Source organism: Chiloscyllium plagiosum, chromosome 4 (genome assembly GCF_004010195.1).
Source record: "Chiloscyllium plagiosum isolate BGI_BamShark_2017 chromosome 4, ASM401019v2, whole genome shotgun sequence".
NCBI lineage: Eukaryota > Metazoa > Chordata > Chondrichthyes > Orectolobiformes > Hemiscylliidae > Chiloscyllium > Chiloscyllium plagiosum.
Genome location: NC_057713.1, coordinates 66,994,926 through 67,021,844, shown reverse-complemented (window position 1 = coordinate 67,021,844; position 26,919 = coordinate 66,994,926). Strand labels below are relative to the sequence as shown.

The 26,919-nt window shown below is 38.2% G+C and overlaps 1 protein-coding gene across 20 annotated transcripts in view; it reads right to left on the bottom strand.

Moving 5' to 3' along the window:
• LOC122549101 (lipoxygenase homology domain-containing protein 1-like) overlaps positions 1-26,919 on the bottom strand; it is a 344,896-nt gene that overhangs the window by 242,633 nt on the left and 75,344 nt on the right. For 12 of the 20 annotated variants that reach the window (XM_043688351.1, XM_043688353.1, XM_043688355.1 and 9 more), the window contains exon 3: positions 13,020-13,170. In XM_043688351.1, the coding sequence (XP_043544286.1) occupies positions 13,020-13,170 (151 nt within the window). Of the gene's footprint in view, positions 1-145; positions 8,033-13,019; positions 13,171-26,919 lie in introns of those variants that run through there. The other 8 variants (XM_043688342.1, XM_043688349.1, XM_043688344.1 and 5 more) reach the window with 1 other exon arrangement.

The window sequence follows — 26,919 nt, the reverse complement described above, 5'->3', positions numbered from 1 at the left end:
AGTATCTTGGCTATATGTGCTTTATATTCAGAAGGTAAATTCTTATAACTAAATTTGCACAGACTCTCATATCTACAGTATCAATTATTTCAATCAACACATCATAGTTTCACACAACCATTAAACAATTTAATTGAAGCAGTCATTAATAAAACTCTGCTTACAAATTATTTCACATAATCAGACCAATTACATTTGAATACAAATGAAAAAGATCATTCCATAAAAACAAATTTTTATTTCATTGTAAATTCAATGGTGTACAATCATTAACAGGGGAATACAACTGTCTTTGAATAAAAGTTTAAAGAAATTTTGAAAAGTCATTTTATTTTTAGAGTTGTGATAAATACTTAATTTCTTCATCCATTCACCCCCAAAACTCTCTGACCTCAGTTGGTCAGGTAAATACTTCAATTTTAAAAAGAATTTTGCAACTTTGTCTTCAATCCCTTTTGTTCTCATCCTTCTGGATTTCTCCAAGTGCATTCAGTCCTCAAACCCTTTGAGATCACTATATTCTTCTAATTTTGTTTTCTACACACAATTTTTATCACTCCATCACTGATGACTATACATCCCAGTTGGGAGCAGAATGACTGCCCCATGTTGCTGAATGGCTGTTAAAGGGCTGCAGATTGAATCAAGAAAGTGAGGTTGGATGTGCTTCTGACTTTTATGCAAAGGACAGTGCCTGTAAGAGACCCTCATAACTTTTTTAAAAAATTTACGTTCACACTGGCAATGCCAAAGCATACGAGGCTATCAGCCAAGTACTGAAAAATGTGATTAGGATAGTCAGGTGGTTGTTTTTGATCAGTATGGGTATGAGTGGTTAGAGGGCTTTTAGCTATAGTGGAGATCTCTGACTCTATGACAGGAATCCTACTTCCTGCTCAAAAATCAGCTCCTCATTTTTGTTTTGGAGTAAACATTTTATTAGCTTATTGTAAAAAAGTATTGATTGGATATGTGCAATCCCCATACTCTTGTCAGTTTTTTCTATCCAGAAGTGATCGATGATATAACTTTATCATCAGCCAGTGTGGTTACAACCAGCGCTGAAAAATGTGTTGCTGGAAAAGCACAGCAGGTCAGGCAGCATCCAAGGAGCAGGAGAATCGACATTTCGGGCATAAGCCCTTCTTCAGGAATGAAGCTGGTTACAACCAGCATCAATATTTTATTTCGCAAACCACTCCACCATTGGATATAGACAAAATGTTAACTACATTAGGACTAGGAAAGCTTGCATTCCAGAATAACACTGGATAAGATGGCCAGAAAGCTTGTTGGACAGTTACATCCAAGAAAGTACCCACCAAGTGGATACTTAATCTAAACAGAATACATATTCAGATTAAAGATCATTCTCCCGTGCATTGTCAGGAGATCATTGTTTAATATATGAATCAAAAAGTCAGACAGGAGAAAACATAGTGCAGTTATAGTAATGTTTAAATGTTGGTGATTTTTGAGAAGATTTGTAGCTCAGGTTGATGATAAGTATGTAAGTTAGCTTGCTACTTACTATTTAAATATCTTCAACATGATTATATAAGCACTCTTTGGTAAAAATGAGAGTTTAAATTACATCTCATGACTGTCTCAATATCTTACTATTTGTTACTATTCATCTCATTTGCATAATGTTGGTCTATGTTCAAGTCTAAACTGAAAAGCAACAACTCATTAGATAGGAGGGAAATTGATCATATCTGATATCACTGAACGCTTTGTATAAATGTCCAGAAAAATTCCATGAATAGTTTGAAAAATTAAATTGCTTGTCAAATTGTCATTTCTCCAACATTAAACAAGTGTGAATTTTGTTTGCTGAAGCTCTAGAACAAAGAAGGTATATAAAATTTGGAGGCTGCAAACAATTTAAACTATTTATCTAATGTTCATAGAAATATTTACATTGATAAACATGCAAAGTTGAACACCTGAAAAGCACAAAATTAATGTTGTTATATTTTCACTACAAACTTAATTTGTGAGGTACAAGTTGAAAGCCAATTTTGTAATTAATGCATAGTACTTGCTTTAAAGCAAAAGAAAATAAATTGCACAAAGCTTCAAATTTAACAACTTTTCCAGTTTGCGAAAAAAGTTTGCTCATTGTTAATATATCTCCTGTTTGAAACATTTGTTTTTCCATCTAATTTTGTGTCCAAAGACATTTTTTGGGCATAAATTTAATAATGTTATGATAGCTGAATTCTTTGTCTCAACTGACTTTCATTCATAAGAATGGAATAATTGTAACACTTCTGAATACATCCCATCACCTTGCTGACTGCACATTTTTTATTCATTGTATTTTTTTAAGCATTGTCTTGGGTTTTTCACAATATAGTTCTTTTTCAGTATTCACTACAGCCTTGTTTGGAATGACAATAAGTGAGTGCATAGTTTGGCCAATAACCTCATCTTCCATAAAAGGAAGAGTAACATCATCATATACTACTTCATGTATCAAGAATTGCAGGGATCAGTCAATTTATCTGCTGAATTTGCACTTACTGTGCTTGGTCTGACAAGCTAATGTTCCTTACTTTGTCTTTCAAATTGTCTTCTAATACTTTTTTTAAGAACCACCATTGTACTATTCTTCGTATATATAATTTCTTAGCCTGAATATGTAATGCCTTGTCATTATTCTTCAACTCTGTCTCTTCAGTGTGCAAAGGAACTTTCAACTTTTTAAGGTTAGCACTCAAATAGTTTGTATCGAGTCTTAACTTAATTTTTTTAATGTCATTCTCAATACTTTGAGTTTTAAACATAGATATTTCACTGATAATATCAGTTAAATTTTTGTTAAATATGGAGAATTTTTCACTTCCGGGGGTTAAACCATTAGATTTCTTAATGTTAAAAATATCATTTTCATCTTCAAAATGTATCCATAGATTCTCCACATCTGATTTTTTTTGATATACAAATCTTCGGCTCTCCTCACTGGTTAAATCAATGACAGCCGTAAGAATTGGGCAGTGCTGACCACATAAAAAATGGACTTTATCCAGAGAATCGGGATTTTGAAGAGCTCTGGCAGTTTCTTTAGATGGCTGCTCGATCACCTTTTCTTGACATAATGGCTGGGCCAGGGGACCAACTTTGTTGTCAAACATTCGAAACGCCACGGATGAAAAAGATGAATCATTGTCACTAATTTCACCATACATCTGTGTAGTCCCAATGCACACTTCAGGTGATTGTTTGATGTTTTCATTCCTTTTGGCAATATGGGAACCACCAGACATATTTCTATACTTATTTTTTTGACAGTTTAATTCTGGGAATGGTTCTGAATCACTCCCATGAAGCATGTTAAAATATCTGCACATAGGTCTTGATGTGGTCCTCTCCTCAATCTCTGTTGATGATAATTCAGTAAGCACAAAACCTGAATGCATAGTACTAACTTGTGGATGTGCAGAATCAACACTTGTGTTATCAAATGTTGTAGAACTTAGATTTCCATACATTCCCATGTTTAAAGGTGGAGACTTCCTTATTAAATGGTTTTCTTTTAGCAACCATCTCCCCTTTTCAATATACAGACCATCCCTGATGTCATTGATCTTTCCAGAATGGAAAATGGTTTCTGTTTCTGCACAGAGATTGGACGACTGATCATGTGAAATGCACTTTGATACATGTGATTTACTGTACATTCTCTCAGTAGCTTGCCTAACAAAAGTAGTAGAGAAATGTTTGGTTTTCAAAAACATGTCTTCCTCTCCCTCTGTAGTCATTTCATTTGATGCTTGGGAATTGTAATCACTTGGAATATCATTAGCACTTTCTGGATTCTCTTCAGACAAGTCAGATGTCTGCTGTCTTTCTAAGTGCTTTTCGACATGATTTAATGGTCTGGTGGGGAATGTAAATGGCAATAATTCCTGATTATCAATTTCACTTTCAATGAAAGTGTTATCACAGATTACTTTTGTTTGTATCAATTGATTGTTGTCAGTTTTACTTCCATTCTCGAAACCAATGTTAGAAACCACAGCAGATGTTGACAGTCTGTAAGCAGGTATTTCACAACTATAACTATTGCTCATATGGTCCCTCTGACAAAAATCATCTCTTTGCTTCAATCGACATCCATCATTTGTCAGAAGTGACTTATGCATTAAACTTTGAAAAGAGATCTTATTTTGAATATACGGTGCATCTGAAGCTGTTAACAATTCATTGGTATTTTTAATACCATTATTACATGTTAAGTGATAATTAGTTTCATTATCTCTCTGATTTTCTGAATGCTTATGTTCATTGTTATTAATGTTGTTGTCATGGAAGAATTCTTTATCTTCAGCAATACCTTCTCGTCTTATTTCTTCAGTATGTTGTAAACTTCCAATCTCCTCTGTCGGATCACAGCCTTCTGTAGGATTAGTTCTCTTAGCAATTTCTCTCTCAATCCATTCCTTGTTTATACCTTTTTCGTCTTTGAATATGCCTTCATTTTGAAACAAGGAATCAATTATTATCTGATCTTTTAAAATGTCAGAAGAAATTAGATGGCCTCTAGTACTGAATAGTTCAGATACCTTGTCACCAGTTTCTTGCATTTTATCAGATTCTTTAGTTCTGCCTTTACTTGAAAGAATGTTAGCATTATTATTAACACCTTCCTTTGCCTCTACTTCTTCAGCATGGCCTAGCTGTGCAATTATGTTTTGTGTATGCAAACATTTTACACTTTCAACAACATTGATTTGTTGCAGACCACCAAATGAAGCAGTTTGTTCAGCACCTGAAGTTGCAGACCATAAATGGCATTTTGTGTTGGTGTTATTTTCAAAATCGTAGCCAAATTCTTCATGTTTGTTTTTCTGAACTTTGATGAACTGAGAGTCACATTTGTGTAGATTTGAAATGGTTCTCTTTAAATCAGCAGTTTCTTGAAACTTGATAATACGTTTTACAGACTGCAAAAATCTTATTACCTCTAAATAATTGCAGTTATTCATCACCAGCTTCTCGCTGTCTGGTGAAACTGGAATATTAACATTCAAATTCATAATTGCAAACCAAGCAAGGAGAACCTTTGATGATGTACTCAGTGTAGCAGCAAGATGTTCTGAAATATCAGGTATTTCATTAGTCTTAGCTGAACGAGTTTTGTAGCTCTGTTGAGAGATAGCTTTGATCATATCAACCATTGATTGCAGCTTGCATAACACTTCACTTAGGTTAAGTTCACCAATAGAGCCTTTTTCTTCAGCTATTTCAGAAACTAGTCCAACATCAGTTTGAATTGCAATGTCATTTTTATCTTTTGCAAAGTCAATTATATTAAGTTTGTTATCAGTCATTTTCATAATGGTACTGCATGGATTCTCATTTGAATTGGCTGCAAATCTAATCCTTCCTTTTGAAGCAGTTACTCGACATTGTGATGAATGATCATTGATGCAGTCATCTGGCATTTCATGTGCCTCATTTACAACTTTGGCTGATAGTTGTATTAATTTGTGCTCATCTGGTTCCTTTGTTTCAGATTTAAATTTTTTGATTTGATTAATAAAATCATAATCACTATCAGGCAATTCAAATGCTTCTCTGAAATCACTAGTCAAATTATCAATTGGCTGCTCCTCTTCAAATTGCGTTAGTGGAGTAGGCCTAAGATTTAAGTCATAGCACACCATATTTGAAGTGGGTGACATTCTTCCTTCCCCATTTTGTCCAAGATTTTGATGTTGAGAAATATCATGTGGTTTCTGCCCTTTTTGTTGCAAAGTAGGAAAACTTTGCACGGAGGTTTCAACATCACATTTAAAATTTTCAACTTGAAATGTTTTTCTCTTTTCCTTTGCCTGATTTTTCCATTTCTTTCTGCTAGTATTAGAACAACTCTTTTGGATGTTGTTTTCTGTTGAACTACTGTTGATATTGCTGATTTGTTTTTTATTTCCACCTGGAGGAGAATCAGAGTCAAGACTGGTTTTTAGCGAGGACCTTCTTGGCAAATTAGAATTTTCACCAGTTGTAACTACGCTACACTGAACACCTTCTTCATGAAACTGATAGAATTCTTTTTCGCAGGCTCTTATTGAAGAAAAATCATCTTGGAAAGCATTTACTTCAGGGGAGGATATCACAGAGCTGTTATTGTTGTTGATGGTGCTAATGTCTTGGTATCCCATTCTTTGTAATTTATTGTCCAGTAATTCTGTACTACTACGCCCTTTGTCTGGTGGGCAAATTATTGACAACACATTAGAATTGATTTCTTCAGGTTGTATCAATCTTGTTGACTTGTGAGATACATAACTATCACTGCCGATTTCAATATGAAATGTCACTTTGCTTTCATTAGACATTTCAACAGGATTAAGATCACTGGTCTGATGCCTGTCAGCATCAATGACTAATAATTCTTGATGATCACTCAAGATGTCAGGTTTCGCAAGCTCGTCTAGTACTTGAGCTTCTTGTGAATAACTGCTGTATTCTAGGTGCAACTTTGCATTCTCGCTTGTATGGTTTCTGGTCTTCTGCTCATATATTCGGCAACACATAGTCACTGTGTCATTGATAACAGGGTTTGTCTTGTCAGTTCTGCAAAAAGCTCTTTCCTCTTCATTGGTAGATAAAGAATCATTTAAATCTGTATTAACTGGCAGTTCTACCTCAGCAGATTTAATGCATTCCTGATTTCTGATTGCAGAACTCTGTGAATACTTTGAATCTTCCAAAAAGCAACACATTCTGGCTTCACAAATCTCAGAACTGCATGAACAGCTTGTGTTTACATCAGTTTTCTGTTTTCTTCCTGTGAATGTATCTGAACATACCAGTCTAGATGACAAGCCACTTGTTTCATTATGAATTGATGAAGAAGATCTAGAATATGTGAATAAAGCACTCATTGGTCTCCTTAAATCTTTTTTTACTTGTTTTGAAATGGAGTAGATTGGATCTGCTGAATTGGGTCTCAAATTTAATTTTACAAAGTTACCACATCCAATTTCTTCCAAGTAATGTGGGAATACATTTGTTGTATTCATATGCTCAGTGTTGGGATTAGTTTTCATTACAGTTAATTGATCTTCATAGTAGGGTCTTGAAGACATTGAAGTAGAGTTTTTCAAAACAAAATATGTGCTTTTATCAAAGGTGTTTTTTTCTTCTGCTTGAGCATTTACATTATTCTCTTCCCATGCTTGTAAATCATCAGAAATAACATAATTATTTCTTTTCCAAGATTCTATTGATTTGGACATTGGAAAACGCTCACAACAGTGCTCAATTATACTCTCTCCAAGTCCTGACTCCTCCAGGCTTGGAAGTGTAATAATATTTACAGTAGTTTTTGTATCAGGACTTACAGTCATACTTTTCAGAGTTCTCTCGTTCTGCATTATTTTTCCAGGATCAGGATTTCTCTTGTAACAGTACAATGGTTCTAATTCCATCTCCAATTTAGGTAGATTTTCTTTTGTGTACAAAGAATTACTTTGCGAGATATCATAATGTTCAGCATTATCTTGTTCTGTATGTATCGTGCCTTTTTGTGGTATACAGAGATCATCAAGTTCTTGCTCATGGTCCATTTTTTCAAAATGCATCGATTTAGGATTACGATGACAATGTACACTAATCAAATTTGTTGATTCAACATCAGATTCTTGTTGTGAATTGCAAGTATCATTTGTCTCTTTACATACATCAGAACGATTAATTGTAGTAGTCCATTGTACTGTCTCGCTTTCCTTTATTTGGAGGTGCACTCTCATTTCTACTGTCATGCTACCATCTTCATTCATGTAGATGAGCTTCTCAATATCATCTTCTGATGGTATCACAAACCGATCCTCTCTTGTATAAATGCAACTGTTGTCACAGCATGTTTCATTTTCAGGTAAAGAGAAGCTGTTCACTAAAAAGTTTTTATTGTCATTCATATATAAGTTACCAGAAGACGTGGAATAAAGCTCAGAATTTGTGCTAGAAGGAGATACTGAGTTAATCTTCCATTGTCTTCTCCCTGACTTTATCTTATCTGTACACAAAGAAGGGGAGCCAAAAATGATGAAGAGGATCCTCAGTCCCAAAGGCAAAGATGCAGAACAAGAGAAAGTAAGAAAATATATAAAAAAAGAAAGGTTAGCAAAGAAATTTTGAAAATAAAATTAAGTACACAAATACATTATTTAGATGAACAAAAAGTAATGGCAAAGACAAAGTACCAGACTTAATTCAATTTTCAGAAAAAGTAGAAACTGAAAAAAGATACAGTATTAATTACCACTCCTTTACCCTTTATAACTTTCTACTGAAAGAACGTTTCTAGAAATATGCTTTTTTTTTCACTTTTTCCATTTTTCAATTAATGACTCCAGCATGACAATATTGTAACTTACACCACAGTGACATTATGATTTTATCATTTATTATCATATTACACTGCTAAACTAACTCACATTAAGTTACAGGGAATTTTTCTGGTAAATGTCAATTGGAGACCAGGGTGAAACAAGAGGAAAGGGGAGAGCTAACAAAATGTGGAAGGGTAGGAATTCAGACAAGTATTGGCAGGTGGTGGGGACAAAAAATTGAGGACAAAGCCTTAATTATCTTTACTGACCCCTACCTGCTCACTCCCAGCATTCTACAATTTTAATTGTGGTGGGGTAAGAGTCAGGAGGGTCACTAACCCTTCATCCAAAATTAATGGCAACTGTCAGAGTTTTCCAAATATCAAGTCTCACCCCAAGATAATTAACATCCTACCGTACACAAAGTCTGGCAGGTAGCCTGCCAGAGAAGAGCCAAATTCACCATTGCTTTCTCTTTTCTAGTGGGTATGGGAAATCCAGCAAAATTTTGCACAGTGAGTTAAAAGAAGGGAGAGTACAGGGAGGAGCTGAAGACAGGAAGGAGATGAGAGGGTAATGTGGTGAGGCAAGTTAAGGAAAGGCACCACACAAGTAAGTGAAAATAGTGATGACACAGAACTGGTGGGAAAGGACAATTTGGAGATAGATGACGGGGCACAATTTTGTTGGTGTAGAAAGTCAGAGGCAGAGCTATCAGATCTTCCATATCATGGAGCCCAACCAGATTCTTTGACAATAGAGCAGCCAATTACTGGGAACACCATCCATTTAAAAAGAGATGAAATCCTATTTTCAAGATATACTGGCAGTTTTTCAATCCTAGTAGTGCCATCAAGAGTGTTGACCATTCTTGGGATTGCATCCAACCAGAAGCAGTGACACCCTCAGGAGAAGGTGAACAAAGGTCAGGGCAGCTGTTTCCATTGAGGGAGGAACCAGAGAATCATAGAACCCATACAGAGCCAGCATGTCCCTGTTAGAGTTAAGTGTAAGAGTGGCAGGAGTGTGTGAACCCTGGATGACTGGAATTATTGAGGCCCTGGTGAAGAAAAAGGAGACATTTGCCATGTAATGGTAGCTGCAACCAAGTGAATTCCTTGATGAGTATAGAGGGTGTTAGAGTACACTTCAGAGAAATTAGGAAAGCTGACATAGGGCAGGAGATGGCTTTGACCAAGGCAAAGGAGAATCCAGAGGGTTTCTGCAAGTACATGAAGGAAAAGAAACGTAACCAGGGAGACAATGGGGCCTCAAAGATCAACAAGGTTGTCTGTGTGCGGAGCCACAAGAGATGGGTAAGACCCTAAAATGAATATTTTTTACCAGCATTTACTGTTGAAAAAGGCATGGATGTTAGGGAACTCGAGGAAATAAATAGTGATGTCTTGAAGAGAATCCACATTATAGAAGAGTGGTGCTGGAACTCTTGCAATGCATTAAGGTAAATAAATTCCTGGGATCTAATAAAGTGTAACCCAGGATCTTGTGAGAGGGTAGGGATGAAATTCCTAATGCAGATATTTGTATCATTAACAGCGCAGGTGAAGTGCCAAAGACTGGAGTGTGGTTGATGTTGTACCATTAAATAAAAACCATGTTGTCTGAGAGACAAGATCTAGAGGCATTTGGAGAGGCTAGGACGCATTTGAGATAGCATGGCTTTTTGCATGGAAAATCATGTCTCACGAATTAGAGTTTTTGAGAACATGATCAAGAAAGCAGATAAGGGCTGTATGCTAGACATTGTTTACATTATGATTTGGAGATGCCGGTGTTGGACTGGGGTGTACAAAGTTAAAAATCACATAACACCAGGTTATAGTCCAACAGGTTTAATTGGAAGCATACTAGCTTTCAGAGCGCCGCTCCTTCATCAGATGATAATGGAGGGCTCAATCCTAACACACAGAATTTATAGCAAAAATTTATAGTGAATTATACATTGAAAAATTGATTGTTAAGTCTTTCATCTGTTTGAATACCATGATAGTTTCACTCCTTTCATGTGTAAATCACAAAACCTTTTTTTAAAAAAAAAGTTGTATTCTCAGGTTAGCTATTAACAATGGGTGATAGCTAGACAAGATGTTGAAGGTGTTAGCCCCCTGTGTTCTCTGTCTATGCCATGATGTTTAGATCGATTCTAATCTAAAAAGTGAGATAACAGAGTTTTACATGAATTCATGCAGTGTTTGAGTAAAGTACAATGTAACCCTGCAAGTACAAATTCACCCCACAAAATGCATGTGTGCATGTGGGTCTTTGTCTGTGTGTGTGTGTGTGTCTGTCTGTCTGGGTTGGGGGTTGAGAGTGTGAGAAAGTGTATGTGTGTAGTGAGTGTAGAGTGTCTTAAGTCTTTTCGGTAACATCCTCAAAAAATTAAATCGTTTGTGAAACATTATTTTCCTTGCACAAAAACCATGCTGACTATCCCTAATCAATTTTGCCTCTAACCATCCATAAATCCTATCTTTCATAATCACCTCCAACAATTCAACCATGACCGAAGTCAGACTCACAGGTCGATAGCTCCCCAGTTTCTCCTTACAGCCTTTCTTAAACAAAGATACATTAGCCACACCCCAGTCATCAGACACCTCACCTACAGATATAGATGATGCAAATATTTCTGCAACGAGTCTCGCAGTTTCCTCCCTTACTTCCCACAACATTCTGGGATACATTAGGTAAGACAGGTTAGGAAAAATGAGGAGGACGACAGCAGAGAAAAGGAAGATAGGTAGAGGCAGAAGAGTGAAAGGTAAGAGTACTAAGGGCAGGCAACATGACAGAAAAGAGAGCATGGAGAGAAGATAAGCACACAGCTGAATTGAGATTTGGTAAAAGGGCAGAGGTAGTTAAAAAGTAGAACATGGAAAGAATGAAAGGGAAGGAGGAATGGAGAAGATCCAATCAAGACAAAGATTTAGAAAAGGATAGGCAAGAGGACTGCCTGTATGCGGGATAGAAAAGACATGAGGAGACTGTGTGAAGAAGGGGAAGAGAGGGGATTAAGGTGCACAACAAATGGAGATCAGAAGGGGAGGGGGGTTCGGAAAGAAGTTTGACATTGACGAGATACAACAAATATTCAAAACAAAATGAGACAGACTGGAGAGTAGACTTATATTGAAAACTTCCTTATGTTGATTTACATTTAAAATAACAGAGGTACATCGACTGGATTGTTTTACAGACATGTGCTTTGAGACAGTATTTCCAATGTTCGGATACACAATTTTTTTTTACAAAAAACTGTCAGAGTCTATTTCATTTCTGAAGCACTGATTTTTCATCAACTAATTTCTGCTTTTGGGTCCTCGGACTGGCATCTTTCTCAAAGCCTGGGCATGTGTGGAATTTTGTTTTATGCACCTATGAATAGTGAATTCTTTGATCTGTTGTGTTAGCTCCATATCTTCCACAGTTTACAAAGGCTTTATGGCATCATCTCCTACATCATACTATAATATATCCATAGTCAGCTAACACAATTAATTTTCATCCCATTGTATTTATTTCCAGTTTCTCTTTTCCACTTTAAATGGACTTATCATTACTCATTGGATCACACAGTGCTCACATTATCAAAAAAGGTAATACATGCTTATTACAAACACTAAATGGCAACATTCCATAACAGATCAACACACCAAAATAGCAACTATATTCGAGTAACACTCTAAAGAGAATTATCAAAATTAGGGCAGGACATGAGAAAGCTTGACCATTGGTGGTATATATTTGGCGTGCTACTGGTGATTTTCTAATGTGTTATTAGCAGGTAGTTCCCCAGCATCAAAACAAATTTATAAAATCAATCCCTTAAATCAATTGCATAATTTCTTTTAATGAAGAATCGCACTTTTGAAGAAGGAAAGTCATACCATAATCAAACTATATGTACGTTCTACCTCAATAAATAATATTGTATAGTAAGAAAGACTGAAGGGCCTAAGTGGCCAACCCCTGCTCCTAAATACTCATGAAACAAGTAACGGATGTTAAAAATAATCATAATAATTGCTAAAGTTGTTTGAGAACCAAATGTTCTATAAAAGGCAAAATTATTCAACTTCACAGATTGTACCTTTTGGGCACAATAAATAAAAAAAAAACAAATGGATAGTGGGCTCTTATAAGAACCTGCCTGATTTTGCTACATATGAAATAACAGATTTATCGACGGGATTGTTTCACAGACATGTGCTTTGAAAGAAAATTTCCAAACTTCTAATATACAAGTTTTTTTATTTTAACCATTAGTATCCAGTAAAATCCCTTAGCAATCAATTCACTTACAGAATAGCATAGGAAATGTATAAAGTTTTCAACTAAAACACCTCAAATTATTGAATCTTTAAATAAAAAATAAAATTGACAAGGTAGTCAATCACTGAAATATAAATTGCAAGTTATAAACCGTGATAAGTAACTGGACTATTGTTTGCTCTTATGCTTCGCTAGATGGTGAATTTCTCCACTTTGTCAAATCACAAGTAAAAATAAATTCCCTGTTATACAAGCTGAAATGATGAAATTTACAAAGAACTCTATCACTTGATTGTAAAAGTTATCAGCTCAATAAGACTGAAAAAAGAATAATATGTATCTATAACACAAGTATACAAAGATTTTTTAAAAACTTACGGTATTTTCCTGCTTTTTTGAAATTCTTGAGCTGATCACGATTTGATATTTGTGGAAATTTTGAATCAACATATTTTCTCAGCTTATAACCCTCACGGCCAACAGCAACAACAGCTTCAAGTTTAAATTTCACAGGGTAAAGAGAATCAATCTGAAACAATCAGAATGAATTTGTAATTTAAATAAAATGAGGAAAAAAACTGCACAATTGCACCAATGCACAAATCTAACATCAGATAGTGAATCTGATGAGGACTTTGTTTATCAAATATGAAATAACACAGAGTGTGAATTATATAAGAATTCTGTTTATTTCAGAATTACAATAGTGCATTATAAGAACAATAAGAAATTTACTACACATATACTATTCATGCACATTCTGCTTTTTGGGTTGCATTTTAGGCAAAAGAATAGACATGGAGCAGAAGGAAGAGCAGAGACCATTATAATGTACTAAAAAGCCTGGACAAAAAAAAACTAGGTTTATAGAAACCATTGAAGAAGGAGGCAACAAGTTGAGACAGAAATGAAACAATTTATGAAAGAATGCCAACACTGGAAGCATATAAATGCATAAGTAGCAGACCATTTAGCCTAGTTCCAACGTCCAAATTGTTACCCTCCAATATTGTCTCAGGGAATGCCTGAGGCCAAATGGATGACTAAACCCGGTGATGGATAATTTTATTAATTGTATGAATTAGTTAGACAAATAAAGAAAACTAGTAATCAGTGGAGTGAGTGTTTTGAGAAGTGTGAATAACTGAAATAATGCCCTAACATAAAAAGAATCGAAGTCCAAATTTTAAGTCCAATTACCTTTCGGAGTATTACACAAATGATATCATGACTGAACCATGACCTAAGTCCTCATATTCACATTTTGCCAAGTTCTGAATGCATTTGTTTAGTAATGTAAGGTACACTAGACGTGACTAGATAAGAATGGGAAAATAAATTGTTAAAAGGTTGTGTAAGGTCCATTGCATGACAGGTAGATGTGGAATCAAGAGAACATGAAAGTCAAGAAAAGGTGTTGGAGGAGATTGAAGTTGAATTACTATGTACAGATTGAAAACAGTCAGTGCCACATTGCCAATATTTTTCACAAGGAAATCATTCAGGAGATTACAGAAGCATAATCAGAACATTAAAAAGTTCCAACTCTATAGTGTGATATCTTACTGAAACATACATATTCAACACACTTACATGCATAGAGAATAACAGGTGAGGCTTGCAGATTTATCAAGAATATGAAATGTCCTAACACACTTAAAATGGGCTCAACCAGCCTATGTTGATATGTTACAACAATTCTATAAGAAGTATTTAAGTGAAACCTTGCTGTTTCTATCACATCTATGCCCTTTGCAAAGAATTCTGATCAAAACTGCACACAGTGAACAATTATAATTGCAGCACAATTACCCTTTAAAGAGGTTCACCACCATATCTCAACAACTTGTGTCTTAGAATACAAAAATTATGGACCGATTTTGTATATGCTACAGATGACCATACAGATTCAAAGTGATGCCTGCAATAAGCGTGTACATTTTGGACAGAGTCATGGCAGACACCAGTTAGTGACCATTACCATTCACATTTATTGAACAGCCATTGGAAATTTTCAAGAACAGAGTTGTCAGTCAACAGTATCATTATGGAGTTGAGCACTCTAGCGAATTCTCATGCCCAGAAGGCATGACAAATGACATCCTAACTTCTTGTATTTCAAAAACATATGTTTTGTTTAAATATTTAGAAAAGGGTAGTTACTATACTTAAAATTCTCAGTTATTGAACATAAAATGAGCAAGTTGCTGGCTTCTAGAAATTTCCAGCAATTACCAGAACAAGTGCAAATTTATCATGTCCTGGAATATCGCGCATCTTTTATGTAGCTATTTCAAATAAATCAATATGATGGAACTCCCAAATTGGATGAGTCTAATATACTGGGGAGGGAAAGTTGCTAGTGCTGTTTGGGAGAATTTAAACTAGTAAGATGGGGGAGGGCACCCAGGAAAATAGTGAGGAAAGAGATCAATTTGAGACCGGTACAGTTGGGAGAGGGTGCAAGTCAAAGTCAGAGCAGGCAGGAACAAAGCAAAGAACGAGGAAGGACTGATAAATTAAACTGCATTTATTTCAATGTAAGAAGCCTAACAGGGAAGGCAAATGAACTCAAGGCATGGTTAGGAACATGGGTCTGGAATATCACAGTAATTACAGAGATATGACTCAGGGATGGACAGGACTGGCAGCTTACTGCTCCCGGATACAAATGCTATCGGAAGGATAGAAAAGGGGTCAAGCAAGGAGAGGGAGTAGCGTCTTTGATTAGGGATAAGATTACAGCTGTATTTAGAAGTATATTCCTGCAAATACATCCAGGGATATTATTTAGGTGGAACTGTGAAATAGGAAAGGGATGATCACCTAATTGGGATTGTATTATAATAGTCAGAGGGAAATTGAGAAACAAATTGAGGAAATCTCAGCTATCTGTAAGAATAATAGGGTGGTTACGGTAGGGGATTTTAACTTTCCAAACATAGACTGGCACTGCCATAGTGTTAAGAGTTTAGATGGAGAAGAATTTGTTAAGTGTGCACAAGAAAATTTTCTGATTCAGTCTGTGGATGTACCTACTAGAGAAGGTGCAAAACTTGACCTACTCTTGGGAAATAAGGCAGAGCAAGTGACTGAGGTACAAATGGGGAGCATTTTGGGGCCAGTGGCCATAACTCTATTAGTTTTAAAATAGTGATGGAAAAGAATAGACAGGATCTAAAATTCAAAAGTTCTAAATTGGAGGAAGGCCAATTTTGACAGTATTAGGCAAGAACTTTCAAAAGTTGATTGGGGATGGATGCTTGTAGGTAAAGGACAGTTTGAAAATGGGAAGCTTTCAAAAATGAGATAACATGAGTCCAGAGGCAGTATATTCCTATTAGGGTGAAATGAAAGGCTGGTAGTTATAGGGAATGCTGCATGACTACAGAAATTGAGATTTGATTAAGAAAAAGGAAGCATATGTCAGGTATATTCAGGAGAGATCGAGTGAATCCTTAGAAGAGTAAAAAAGCAGTAGGATAATACTGAGAGGGAAATCAGGATGGCAAAAAGGGGATAGGAGATAGCTTTAGCAAACAGCGTTAAGGAGAATACAAAAGGATTTTATAAATACACTAAAGACAAATGCTAACTAGGGAGAGAATAGGACCACTCCAAGATCAGAAAGGCAACCTTTGTTTGAAGATGGGGGAGATACTAAATGAGTATTTTGCGTCAGTATTTACTGCAGAGAAGGGCATGGAAGATACAGAATGTGGGGAAATAGATGGTGACTTCTTGTAAAAAGTTCATATTACAGAAGTGGAGGTGCTGAATGTCTTAAAATGCATAAATGTGGTTAAATCCCCAGGACCTGATCAGGTGTACCCTAGAACTCTGGGGGAAGCTAGGAAAGCGATTGCTGGGCTCCTTGCTGAGATATTTGTATCACCGATTGTCACAGGTGAGATGCAGGAAGACGGGAGATTGGCTAACATGGTGACACTATTTAAGGTGGAAAGGAAAAGTCAGGGACTATAGGTTGGTCAGCCTGACATTGGCGGGGGGTAAGTTGTTGGAGGGAATCTTGAGGGGCATGATTTACATGTATTTGGAAAGGCAAAGACTGATTAGGAATAGTCAACATGGCTTTGTACATGTCTAACTTGACTGAGATTTTTGAAGAAATAACAATGAGGATTGATGAGGACAGAGTGGTGGACATGATCTATATGAACTTCTGTAAAGCATTCGACAAGTTCCTCAACGTCAACTGTTTAGCGAGGTTAGATCACATGGAATACAGAAAGAACTACCTAATTGGATATAAAACTGGCTCAAAGGTACAAGACAGAGGAGGGTGGAGAGTGGCTTTTCAGACTGGAGGCCCAATGACCATTGGTGTGCCACAAGGATAGGTGCTGTGTCCACTGCTTTTCATTTATATAAATGATTTAGATGTTAACAAAGACTGGAGATGGTATATTTGGTAAGTTTGCAGATGACACCAAATTTGGTGGTGCAGCAGACAGCGAAAGAGGTTACCTCAGAGTACTACGGGATCTTGATCAGATGGGCCAATAGGCCAAGATGTGGCAAATGGAGTTTAATTTAGATAAATTTGAGGTGATGTATTTTGGAAAGGCAACTCAGGGCAGGACTTATCCATTTATGCTTTCCTTTACTGGTCAAAGCATTGAGTATAGGAGTTGGGAAGTCATGTTGCAGCTGTACAGGACACTGGTTAGACTGCTTTTGGAATATTGTGAGAAATTCTGGTCTCCCTGCTGCAGCAAGGATGTTGCGAAACTTGAAAGAATTCAAAAAAGATTTACAAAGATATTGCCAGGGTTGGAGGATGAGAGCTATAGGGAGAGGCTGGACAGACTGGGATTGCTTTCCCTAGAGTGTCAGAGACTGAAGGGTGACGTTATAGAGGTTTATAAAATCATGAGGGGCATGAATAGTGTGAATATAAAAAATATTTTCCCTGGGTTGGGGGAGTTGACAACTAAAGGGCACAGGTTTAGGGTGAGAGGGGAAAGATTTAAAAGGGACCTAAAGGGTAATGCTTTCACGCAGAGGGTGGTGCGTGTATGGAATGAGCTGCCAGAGGAATTGTGAAGGCTGATACAATAGCAACATTTAAAAGGCATCTAGATGGGTATATGAGTAGGGAGTATTAAGAGGGATATAGGCCCCATGATGATAGATGGGATTAGATTAAATTTAGGTTATCTTATTATGAGCTATGATGAGCATCTGAGCAACAAGATGAAAATGACATGGAACTCAATTAGATTAGGATATCTGGTTGGCATGGACAAGTTGGACCAAAGGGTCTTGGAGTCATAGAGAAGTCCAGCATGGAAACAGACCCTTCGGTCCAACCCGTCCGTGCTGACCAGATATCCCAACCCAATCTGGTCCCACCTGCCAGCATCTGGCCCATATCCCTGCAAATCAATTTTATTCATATACCCATCCAAATGTCTCTTAAATGTTGCAATTGAACCAGCCTGCACCACTTCCTCTGGCAACTCATTCCATACACGCACCACCCTCTGCGCGAAAAGGTTGCCCCTTAGGTCTTTTTTATATCTTTCCCCTCTCACCCTAAACCTATGCCCTCTATTTCTGGACTCCCCCACCCCAGAGAAAAGACTTTGTCTATTTAACCTATCCATGCCCCTCATAATTTTGTAAACCTCTGTAAGGTCACCCCTCAGCCTCGGATGCTCCAGGAAAAACAGCCCCAACCTGTTCAGCCTCTCCCCTCAGCTCAAATCCTCCAAACCCTGGCAACATCCTTGTAAATCGTTTCTGAAAACTTTCATGTTTCAAAACATCTTTGTGATAGGAAGGAGACTAGAATTCCATATAATATTCCAATAGTGGCCTTACCAATGTCCTGTACAGCCACAACATGACCTCCCAACTCCTGTACACAATACTCTGACCAATAAAGGAAAGCATACCGAATGCCTTCTTCACTATTCTATCTACCTGTGACTCCACTTTCAAGGAGCTATGAACCTGCACTACAAGGTCTCTTTGCTCAGCAACACTCCCTAGGACCTTACCATTAAGTGTATAATTTTTGCTAAGATTTGCTTTCCCAAAATGCAGCACCTCGCATTTATCTGAATTAAACTCCATCTGCCACTTCTCAACCCATTGGCCCATCTGATCAAGATTCTGTGGTAATCGGAGGTAACCTTCTTCACTGTCCACTACACCTCCAATTTTGGTGTCATCTGCAAACTTACTAACTATACCTCTTATGCTCATATCCAAATCATTTATGTAAATGACAAAAAGTAGAGAAGCCAGCACTGATCCTTGTGGCACTCCACTGGTCACAGGCCTCCATTCTGAAAAACAACTCTCAGCCCTCTGTCTTCTACCTTTGACCCAGTTCTGTATCCAAATGGCTAGTTCTCCTTGTATTCCATGAGATCTAACCTTGCTAACCAATCTACCATGGGGAACCGTGTCGAACGCCTTACTGAAGTCAAATAGATAACTTTTACCACTCTGCCCTCATCAATCTTCTTTGTTACTTCTTCAAAAAACTTAATCAGGTTTGTGAGACATGATTTCCTACGCAAAAAGCCATGTTGACTATCCCTAATCAGTCAGTGCCTTTCCAAATACATGTACATCCTTGTCCCTCAGGATTCCCTCCAACAACTTGCCCTCTACCGATGTCAGGCTCACTGGCCTATAGTTCCCTGGTTTGTCCTTACAGTGTGGAAACAGGCCCTTTGGCCCAATAATTCCACACCAATCCTCCGAAGAGCAACCCACCCAGACCCATTCCCCTACACCTAACACTACGGACAATTTAGCGTGGCCAATTCACCTGACCTGCACATCTTTTGGACTGTGTGAGGAAACCGGACCACCCGGAGGAAACCCACGCAGACACGGAGAATGTGCAAACTCCACACAGACAGTCACCCAAGGTGGGAATTGAACCCAGGTCTCTGGTGCTGTGACGCTGCGACGCTGCAGTGCTAACCACTGAGCCATCATGCCACTGGCCCCCAAAGTGCTCCCTGACTGACACCACAGTCACCTGCCCTGCCTTATTTCCCACGTTTTGCACCTTCTCTAGTCGCTACATCCACATACTGAATCAGAAAACCTTTTTGTACACACTTAACAGATTCCTCACCATCTAAATCCTGAACATTACGGCAGTCCCAGTCTATGTTTGGAAAGTTAAAATCCCCAACCATAACCATTTTTATTATTCTTTCAGATAGCTGAGATCTCCTTACAAGCTTGTTTCTCAATTTCCTTCTGACTATTAGGGAGTCTATAATACAATCCCAATAAGGTGATCATCCCTTTCTTATTGCTCAGTTCCACCCAAATAACTTCCCTGGATGTATTTGCAGGAATATCCTCCCTCAGCACAGCTGTAATGCTATCCCTTATCAAAAATGCCACTCCCCTTCCTCGCTTGCCTCCCTTTCTATCCTTCCTGTAGCATTTGTGTCCTGGAACCTTAAGCTGTCAGTCCTGCCCATCCCTGAGCAATGTTTCTATAATTGCTATGATATCCCAGTCCCATGTTCCTAACCATGCCCTGAGTTCATCTGCGTTCCCTGTTAGGCTCCTTGCATTGAAATAAATGCAGTTTAATTTATTAGTTCTACCTTGTCCCTGCCTGCCCAGACTGTTTGACTCGCTTCTGTACAAGTCTCAGATTGATCTCTTTCCTCACTTTCTCCCTGGGTCTCATCCCCCCCACCTTATTCGTTTAAATCCTCCCGAGCAGCTCTAACAAACCGTCCTTCTTGTCCAGGTCACTTCTACCCCAAAAGAGATTCCAATGATCCAAAAATGTGAATCCTTCTCCCATACACCAGCTCCTCAGCCATGCATTCATCTGCTCTATCCTCCTATTCCTGCCCTCACTAGCTCGTAGCACCAGAAGTAATCCAGATATTACTACCCTCAAGGACCTCATTTTTAAGTTCCTGCCTAACTCTCTGTAATCTCCCTTCAGAATCTCAACCCTTTTCTGTTTGTATGCTATACATATCTGTCACTCTATGACATAGGAAAAGGGAGGAGGCAATTCAGCAGACCGCAACCTTGACTCCCAATTCATCCACAGTTTACCTTCATTCAATCACTGGCCATTGCCAGGGTGACCTCATTTTACGTGTAGAATCTCAGATTTTCACAAAATGGCTCAGTGTTCCAACAATTTCCTCAAAATTGTTAAATGTACCAATTCTCTCCCTTTTTAGGCAATCTTTAAATTACATCAATGGCAATAAAATGGCAGAAAAAGTACAGTTGAAATACAAACACAGCCTGGCAGGTGAGAAGGTGGTGGGAAGCGGAAACAAAAAAAAAGAGATAATTGACTATTGACCCCAGGAAGACTCCCACAACTAATTTTGTACTTCAGAGCCTGAGTATTTCCAAGGTTATGCTAATAGAAACAGACTGCTTCAGTATCTGAGGAGTCACAAACAATGCCAAACATCAGCAACTCCAACTCTGACTGCACGATTGAGGAGCGATCATTTCTAAAGCAGCTGAAAATATTTGGGCCTACACTGAAGAATTCCTGTGGTAATGTCCTATGGTGACAATAGATGGTGTTCAACAATCAAAACCATCTCCCTTTTTGCTAGCTATGGTTCCCACCAGTAAAGGAGCTTTCCTCAACACACAAACTAGATTTTTGATGCCACATTCAGTAAAATGCTGCTCTGATATTAAGGGCAGTCATCTTCCCCTCCAAAGTCTGGATTAGTGGTGCTGGAAGAGCACAGCAGTTCAGGCAGCATCCAAGGAGCTTCGAAATCGACGTTTTGGGTAAAAGCCCTTCATCAGGAATAAAGGCAGTGAGCCTGAAGGGGGAAATGAGGAAACTGTTGAAGTCCACATTGATGCCCTGGGGTTGAAGTGTTCCGAGGCGGAAGATGAGGCATTCTTCCTCCAGGCGTCTGGTGGTGAGGGAGCAGCGGTGAAGGAGGCCCAGGACTTCCATGTCCTCGGCAGAGTGGGAGGGGGAGTTGAAATGTTTTCATTTGAATGTCGGAGGTTGAGAGACAACCTGATTCAACGCAAAAGGATAAGTAAGTATTACGTAGTTTTGATTTCTTATTGTCACAGTGCAAATGTGAAGGGTGTGCTGATAATGATGTTGTTGTTCTCCAAGCATTACAAAACTAATAATCCCAATTTGATCACTAAGGTGGCCAATTTGCCTGTTGCTATTTGGGACAAAGTCAATTCACACTAGATTTCATCATTAACAGAAAGTAACTTTTTATTGCAGCACGCATATCTTTAACAAATGAAAGAGAAGGAAAGGATTACTAATCTGCCACTTTACAATATACCTTTTAAGAATTTCAAAAATACACATCTCAAAATCATATTTAAAAGACAGATGTTATGGTTAAAAATATTCCTGGAACAAAATTCCGAAGATCAAAATTTCAAGCCACAAGGGTGGTTGAATTTGTGTCTAAGTTCCTTTTGGTTTTAGCAAAGATAACATTGCTATCTATTAGTGGTTATTTTTTACTTTGATAGTTGATCCTGTGACCTAGACCTGTATTTTTGAACTTCTTTCTTTTACAAGATGGGCACACAGCAGAGCACTTCACATCACAATATGTCATTTTCAAAACGGCATGTTTATGTCTACTCTCTATTCCCTGTTAGCTAACAAGACCTCTATCCATGCTAATAATGTTACTTCCAATGCCATGAGCTCTTGTTTACTTAAACTTTGGAGTAGCACTTTGTCAAATATCTTCGGGAAATCCATAGATAGCACACTAATAAATTCACAACGAACTCAAATAAATTAGGTAAAGTTTTTCTTTCACAAAAACATGTTGACTCTGCTCAACTATCTTGGGATTTCTAACTGCCTTTTAAACACCCTTAATAATAGATTCCATCACTTTCCTTTTGACAGATGTTAAGTTTTTTGGCATCCTGTCTCCCACAGTTCACAAATAGAGAGATCTGATTCACTATTTTCCAATCTGACGACCTTTCCAAAATCTAGTGAATTTGTGAAAATTAAAACCAATAGATCTATTATTTGAAGCAGCTATTCTTTTAGGAGCTTTGAAGTCACCCCTCAGGACATGGGGTCTTGTTAGATTTACATTCTAACAACCTTTTTCAGTACCTTTTCCCTGGTGATATTTGATTAAAGTTCCTCCCACCTTCTTATCCCTTGACTCACAATTATTTCTGAGACCTCTACAGAAAAGACAAAAAACAAAATCTTTGTTAAATTTATCTGTCATCTCCTTGTTTTCCATGATAAATTCTCTAGATCCGCCCTCTCTCTCTCTCTCTATTCACCAATCTCATACCCGATTAACAACTACTACCACCACAACCCCCCACCACCTTGCCCAATTTTTGTCCTTTCCAAATATTATGCACTTTCAGTTCCCAGAGTCTGTCACTTTGTAACTACAATCAGGTCCTTGGTATTTATTACTATTTGGGTGGCCAATTCATCTATCTGAATGCATCTAGGAAAGTAATGTCCCCTTAATTTGATTTTTCTTTAAAGAAACTTCTCATTATCTCCACTGGTGCTACCTTATATTTGTAAGGTTGCCACCATAGTGTTAGAGGATTGTAGGACTGAGCTCTCATTGAGGGAGATGACTGACAACAAGTTTAGCCTGAGCATCACCACACCTCAGGCCAAGGGAAAAGTCAAGGCGGCGGGATCTTCAATGGTGACTTCAGCAGTATAGGAGTTGGTGTCAGTCGGCGTCTGTGCTAACCAAACCCATTTTGTATTTGTACACACTGGCACATTATCCTTCCTGCCAGACTGAACATCATTTCCTTTATTGTGACCCTTGCAGTCTTGTCATGACTTCCTTACTCAATTCATCACATCTTCTCAATCCCAACTCCTCAGCTCACTATTTAAAGTCCTCACTTCCACTAGTTACAAAACGTGACAGAACATTGGTTTCAGCTTGATTCAAGTGACATCCGTCCCAGTGGGATAGTTCCATGTGAGGCAGATGCTTCCTGAATCAAAACTCATTTCTTCTACACCAAACTTAATTTCACAGTCTGCAATTTGTTTTGCAGAAAAGTGAGCAATAAATGTTGTTTATAACTTTATGGTTTGCTGTCTGCGAAATTTCTTCAATACGACTGATTGTGCAGCCTATTTAATGATATTTCTCTTGCTGGATGCCAGAGATCCTCTACATCATGTGATAGAATGAAATTAATATAGAGAAAGTTATGCCATTAAGACTGCTTTGTGAATCATTTTCACCATGACAACTTGTGCATTCTGTTCAAAACCCCCGATGTATTCTTCCCATGTTAAAAAATTACTCCGTAGGAATATCAGTAAACCACTCAGCCCCTCAAGCCTCTTCTGCCATTCAATGAGGTCATAACTGACATGTGACCTGACTCCAAACGCCTGCCTTTGTCCTATATCCCTTAATACTGTTGCTTGACAAAAATTTTCAGAATTAAAATTAGGAATTGGTCTAGTATCAAATGTAGGGGCTGTGCTGGAAATTTTAAAAATCGGACAGAGGAAATAAACTTTGACATCAGGAAGGCAAAATGAGTCAAACACAAAGCCACTACATATGAGCTACCCAACACACTGTCAGTGCATTAAGACAGCCACTGCATTAGCATCTGTTTTGGGGTTTCTGCTCCATTAGTATACATCAGATTGATAAAGCACTGTTCAAGTGTATTTCAGCTGAAACTTTTTTAAGAAGTACCCAGCTCAGGGTGAAGGATGTCCAGATATTTCAACAGAGCAAGAAATTACGGCAATGGTCACAAAACCTTACAGTATCCTGCTTCAGTGATGCCTCACTAGAATTGTCATTCTGCTGTAACAGCCAACAACAATCCCTGCAAACATAAGGACACAGCTAACAAGATGACATGGTTTAAAAAAAAAGTATTTTTCAAATGTCTGCTGGGGAATATAGCGATTGTAATGGGGTCAGCCAGGTAACCTCATAAGAGTTCTCTAATGGGACTACTAATCTGGTCCAAATCAAGGAATCCTGGCTGACAGATAAGAGGCAGCTGGATTACTGTCAAGAACTCTCCACGTGTAAATAAAGGATGAATTGGTGATGGTAGACAGGCCTCCTTGGAATTATTTCAATGGTCACAAGAGCAAAGCACATTCTGGAATAAGTTTGTGCAAAACAGTCACCTTTGAGTTAGGGTAAGCATTTCTGGTATCATATCATTATTTAGGAAGTTTGACTCATTTGATGCTTGTGTCAAAAACTGGGCCCAGTATGTGGAAAGAATGTGTTATTTTCACCAGGCAAAATGACAGTCGTCAGGTAGATGAAAAGAGGTAATTCTCAATTTTTAAAGGTTATTAGGAGCCTAACATTCCCAGAGGAACCCAGATACCAAAACCTTTCAAGAGTTGACATGTTTAATTAGGGAATGTTATGACCGCAAGCCTCCTCTACTTTGGAGATACTATTGGTTTTATTTGGCAATTCGAGATTCAGGGGAATATGAATTGGGATTTCTAACTAGGTTAAGATGGCTGGCAGAGGCATGCGACTTTTGTTTAATCCTTAATAAGAAGCTGACAAACCATTTAATATGTGGGACTAATGATGTAAACTTTTAGCTGAAGCCCAAACAAGCACTACAACAGGCGTTATCATTGAAAAATGCAGCAATAGGATTATATGAGTTGCAGAGTATTCAAACGGAAGTGTGACTAACCTTCATGAACACCAGATCAGGCAGCATCCAAGGAGCAGTGAAATCGACGTTTTGGGCAAAAGCCCTGCTTTATTCCTGATGAAGGGCTTTTGCCCGAAACGTCGATTTCGCTGCTCCTTGGATGCTGCCTGAACTGCTGTGCTCTTCCAGTACCACTAATCCAGAATCTGGTTTCCAGCATCTGCAGTCATTGTTTTTACCTTCATTAACACCACCTGAGTGAAGGCAATTGCATAGTCTTACCCAGAACATATCCCGAACAGAGTGACACTAGGTCAGCCCACAGCAAAATCATAAAACAAAGCCAAGCTCGTGACAAATGGTTAAAATTTTCTTCAGGATCAGGGTATAAAGCCACTGTAGTTCCCGCCAAAATGTAGACTCAAGACAGCAAAAGAGTCCCAGTAGACCTAAATTGAGTAAGAGAACTCATAGGCCTCTATCCTGGGGAGTGCACACCCTGGAAGGTCTGGTTTGGAACAGTTTAATTGCTTATCAACATCTAAATTAGATTAAAAATAAATGTCTGGTTCACCTGTGACCCAGTTCTAATGAAGGTCAATACTGGATCGGCCATTTCAGTAATCACAGAATCAGTCTACAACAAAATTTGCTTTCGACTCCAACTCTTAAGTTTGCACAAGAGCTAAGCTAAACAGAGAACCTATACCAGGTAAACTTTACAGATTAATGGTACAGCTTTGGTTCCAGTCTATTATGAGAAGTAGCCGGCTCAGTGAAGCTGTAGTCTGTTTCTTTAGACCTGCCTTCAAAATTTGGACTGCGCTTTCTGCCAGACCATTGGATGACAAATGATTTGGAACTGTCCTTTTATGTCAGATACCATTCAACTTCCAGAAATACTCAAATTCCCTGCTGGTAAACAATGGCCCATTACCTGTGATCAACACTTCTGAGAGTCCATGTATTGCAAAATACGCGGTCAGAATTTCTACCTTTGTCCCCATAATCGACGACAAAACTCTACACATGTCCATCCAGTTTGGGCATCCACAATGACGAAGAACATTGAACCCATGAAAGGACTTGCAGAGTTGATGTGTAATCAAGTCCAGGGTTTTCCTTGCCATTTTCATGAATGTCAGGTAGCCGCTGGCAGTAACTTTTCTCCTTGTTGACACTCTGGGCACTGCCCCAACAACAAAGGTTATGTCTGCAATCAACCCTGGCCACCAAACAATTTTTAGCCAACATCATCATTCTGGAAACTCTGGATGACTTTGGAGGAATTCAGCCAGAATCTGGTGGTGACCTTTGCGTGGGACAATCATTTTTGCCACCCATAATATACTGTGATCTGATCCCTCCAGGTCCAAAAAGATTTCAGCTCTGGTTATGACAGCTCTTTGGTTTCCCCCTTCACCACCAGCCGTTTCAGTTTTATCAGGATCGGATCAGTCTGCATCCAAAGTCTGATATTGTCATCTGTGATGGAAAGGCATCAGAAAATTTAAAACCATTACAGATTCTTCCAGTGGCAGTTTACCAGTAGTGCCTCCGCCAGTGGGAGGCAGGTCAAGGCATCCGCATTTGCTGCTTGGTCTCCTGGACG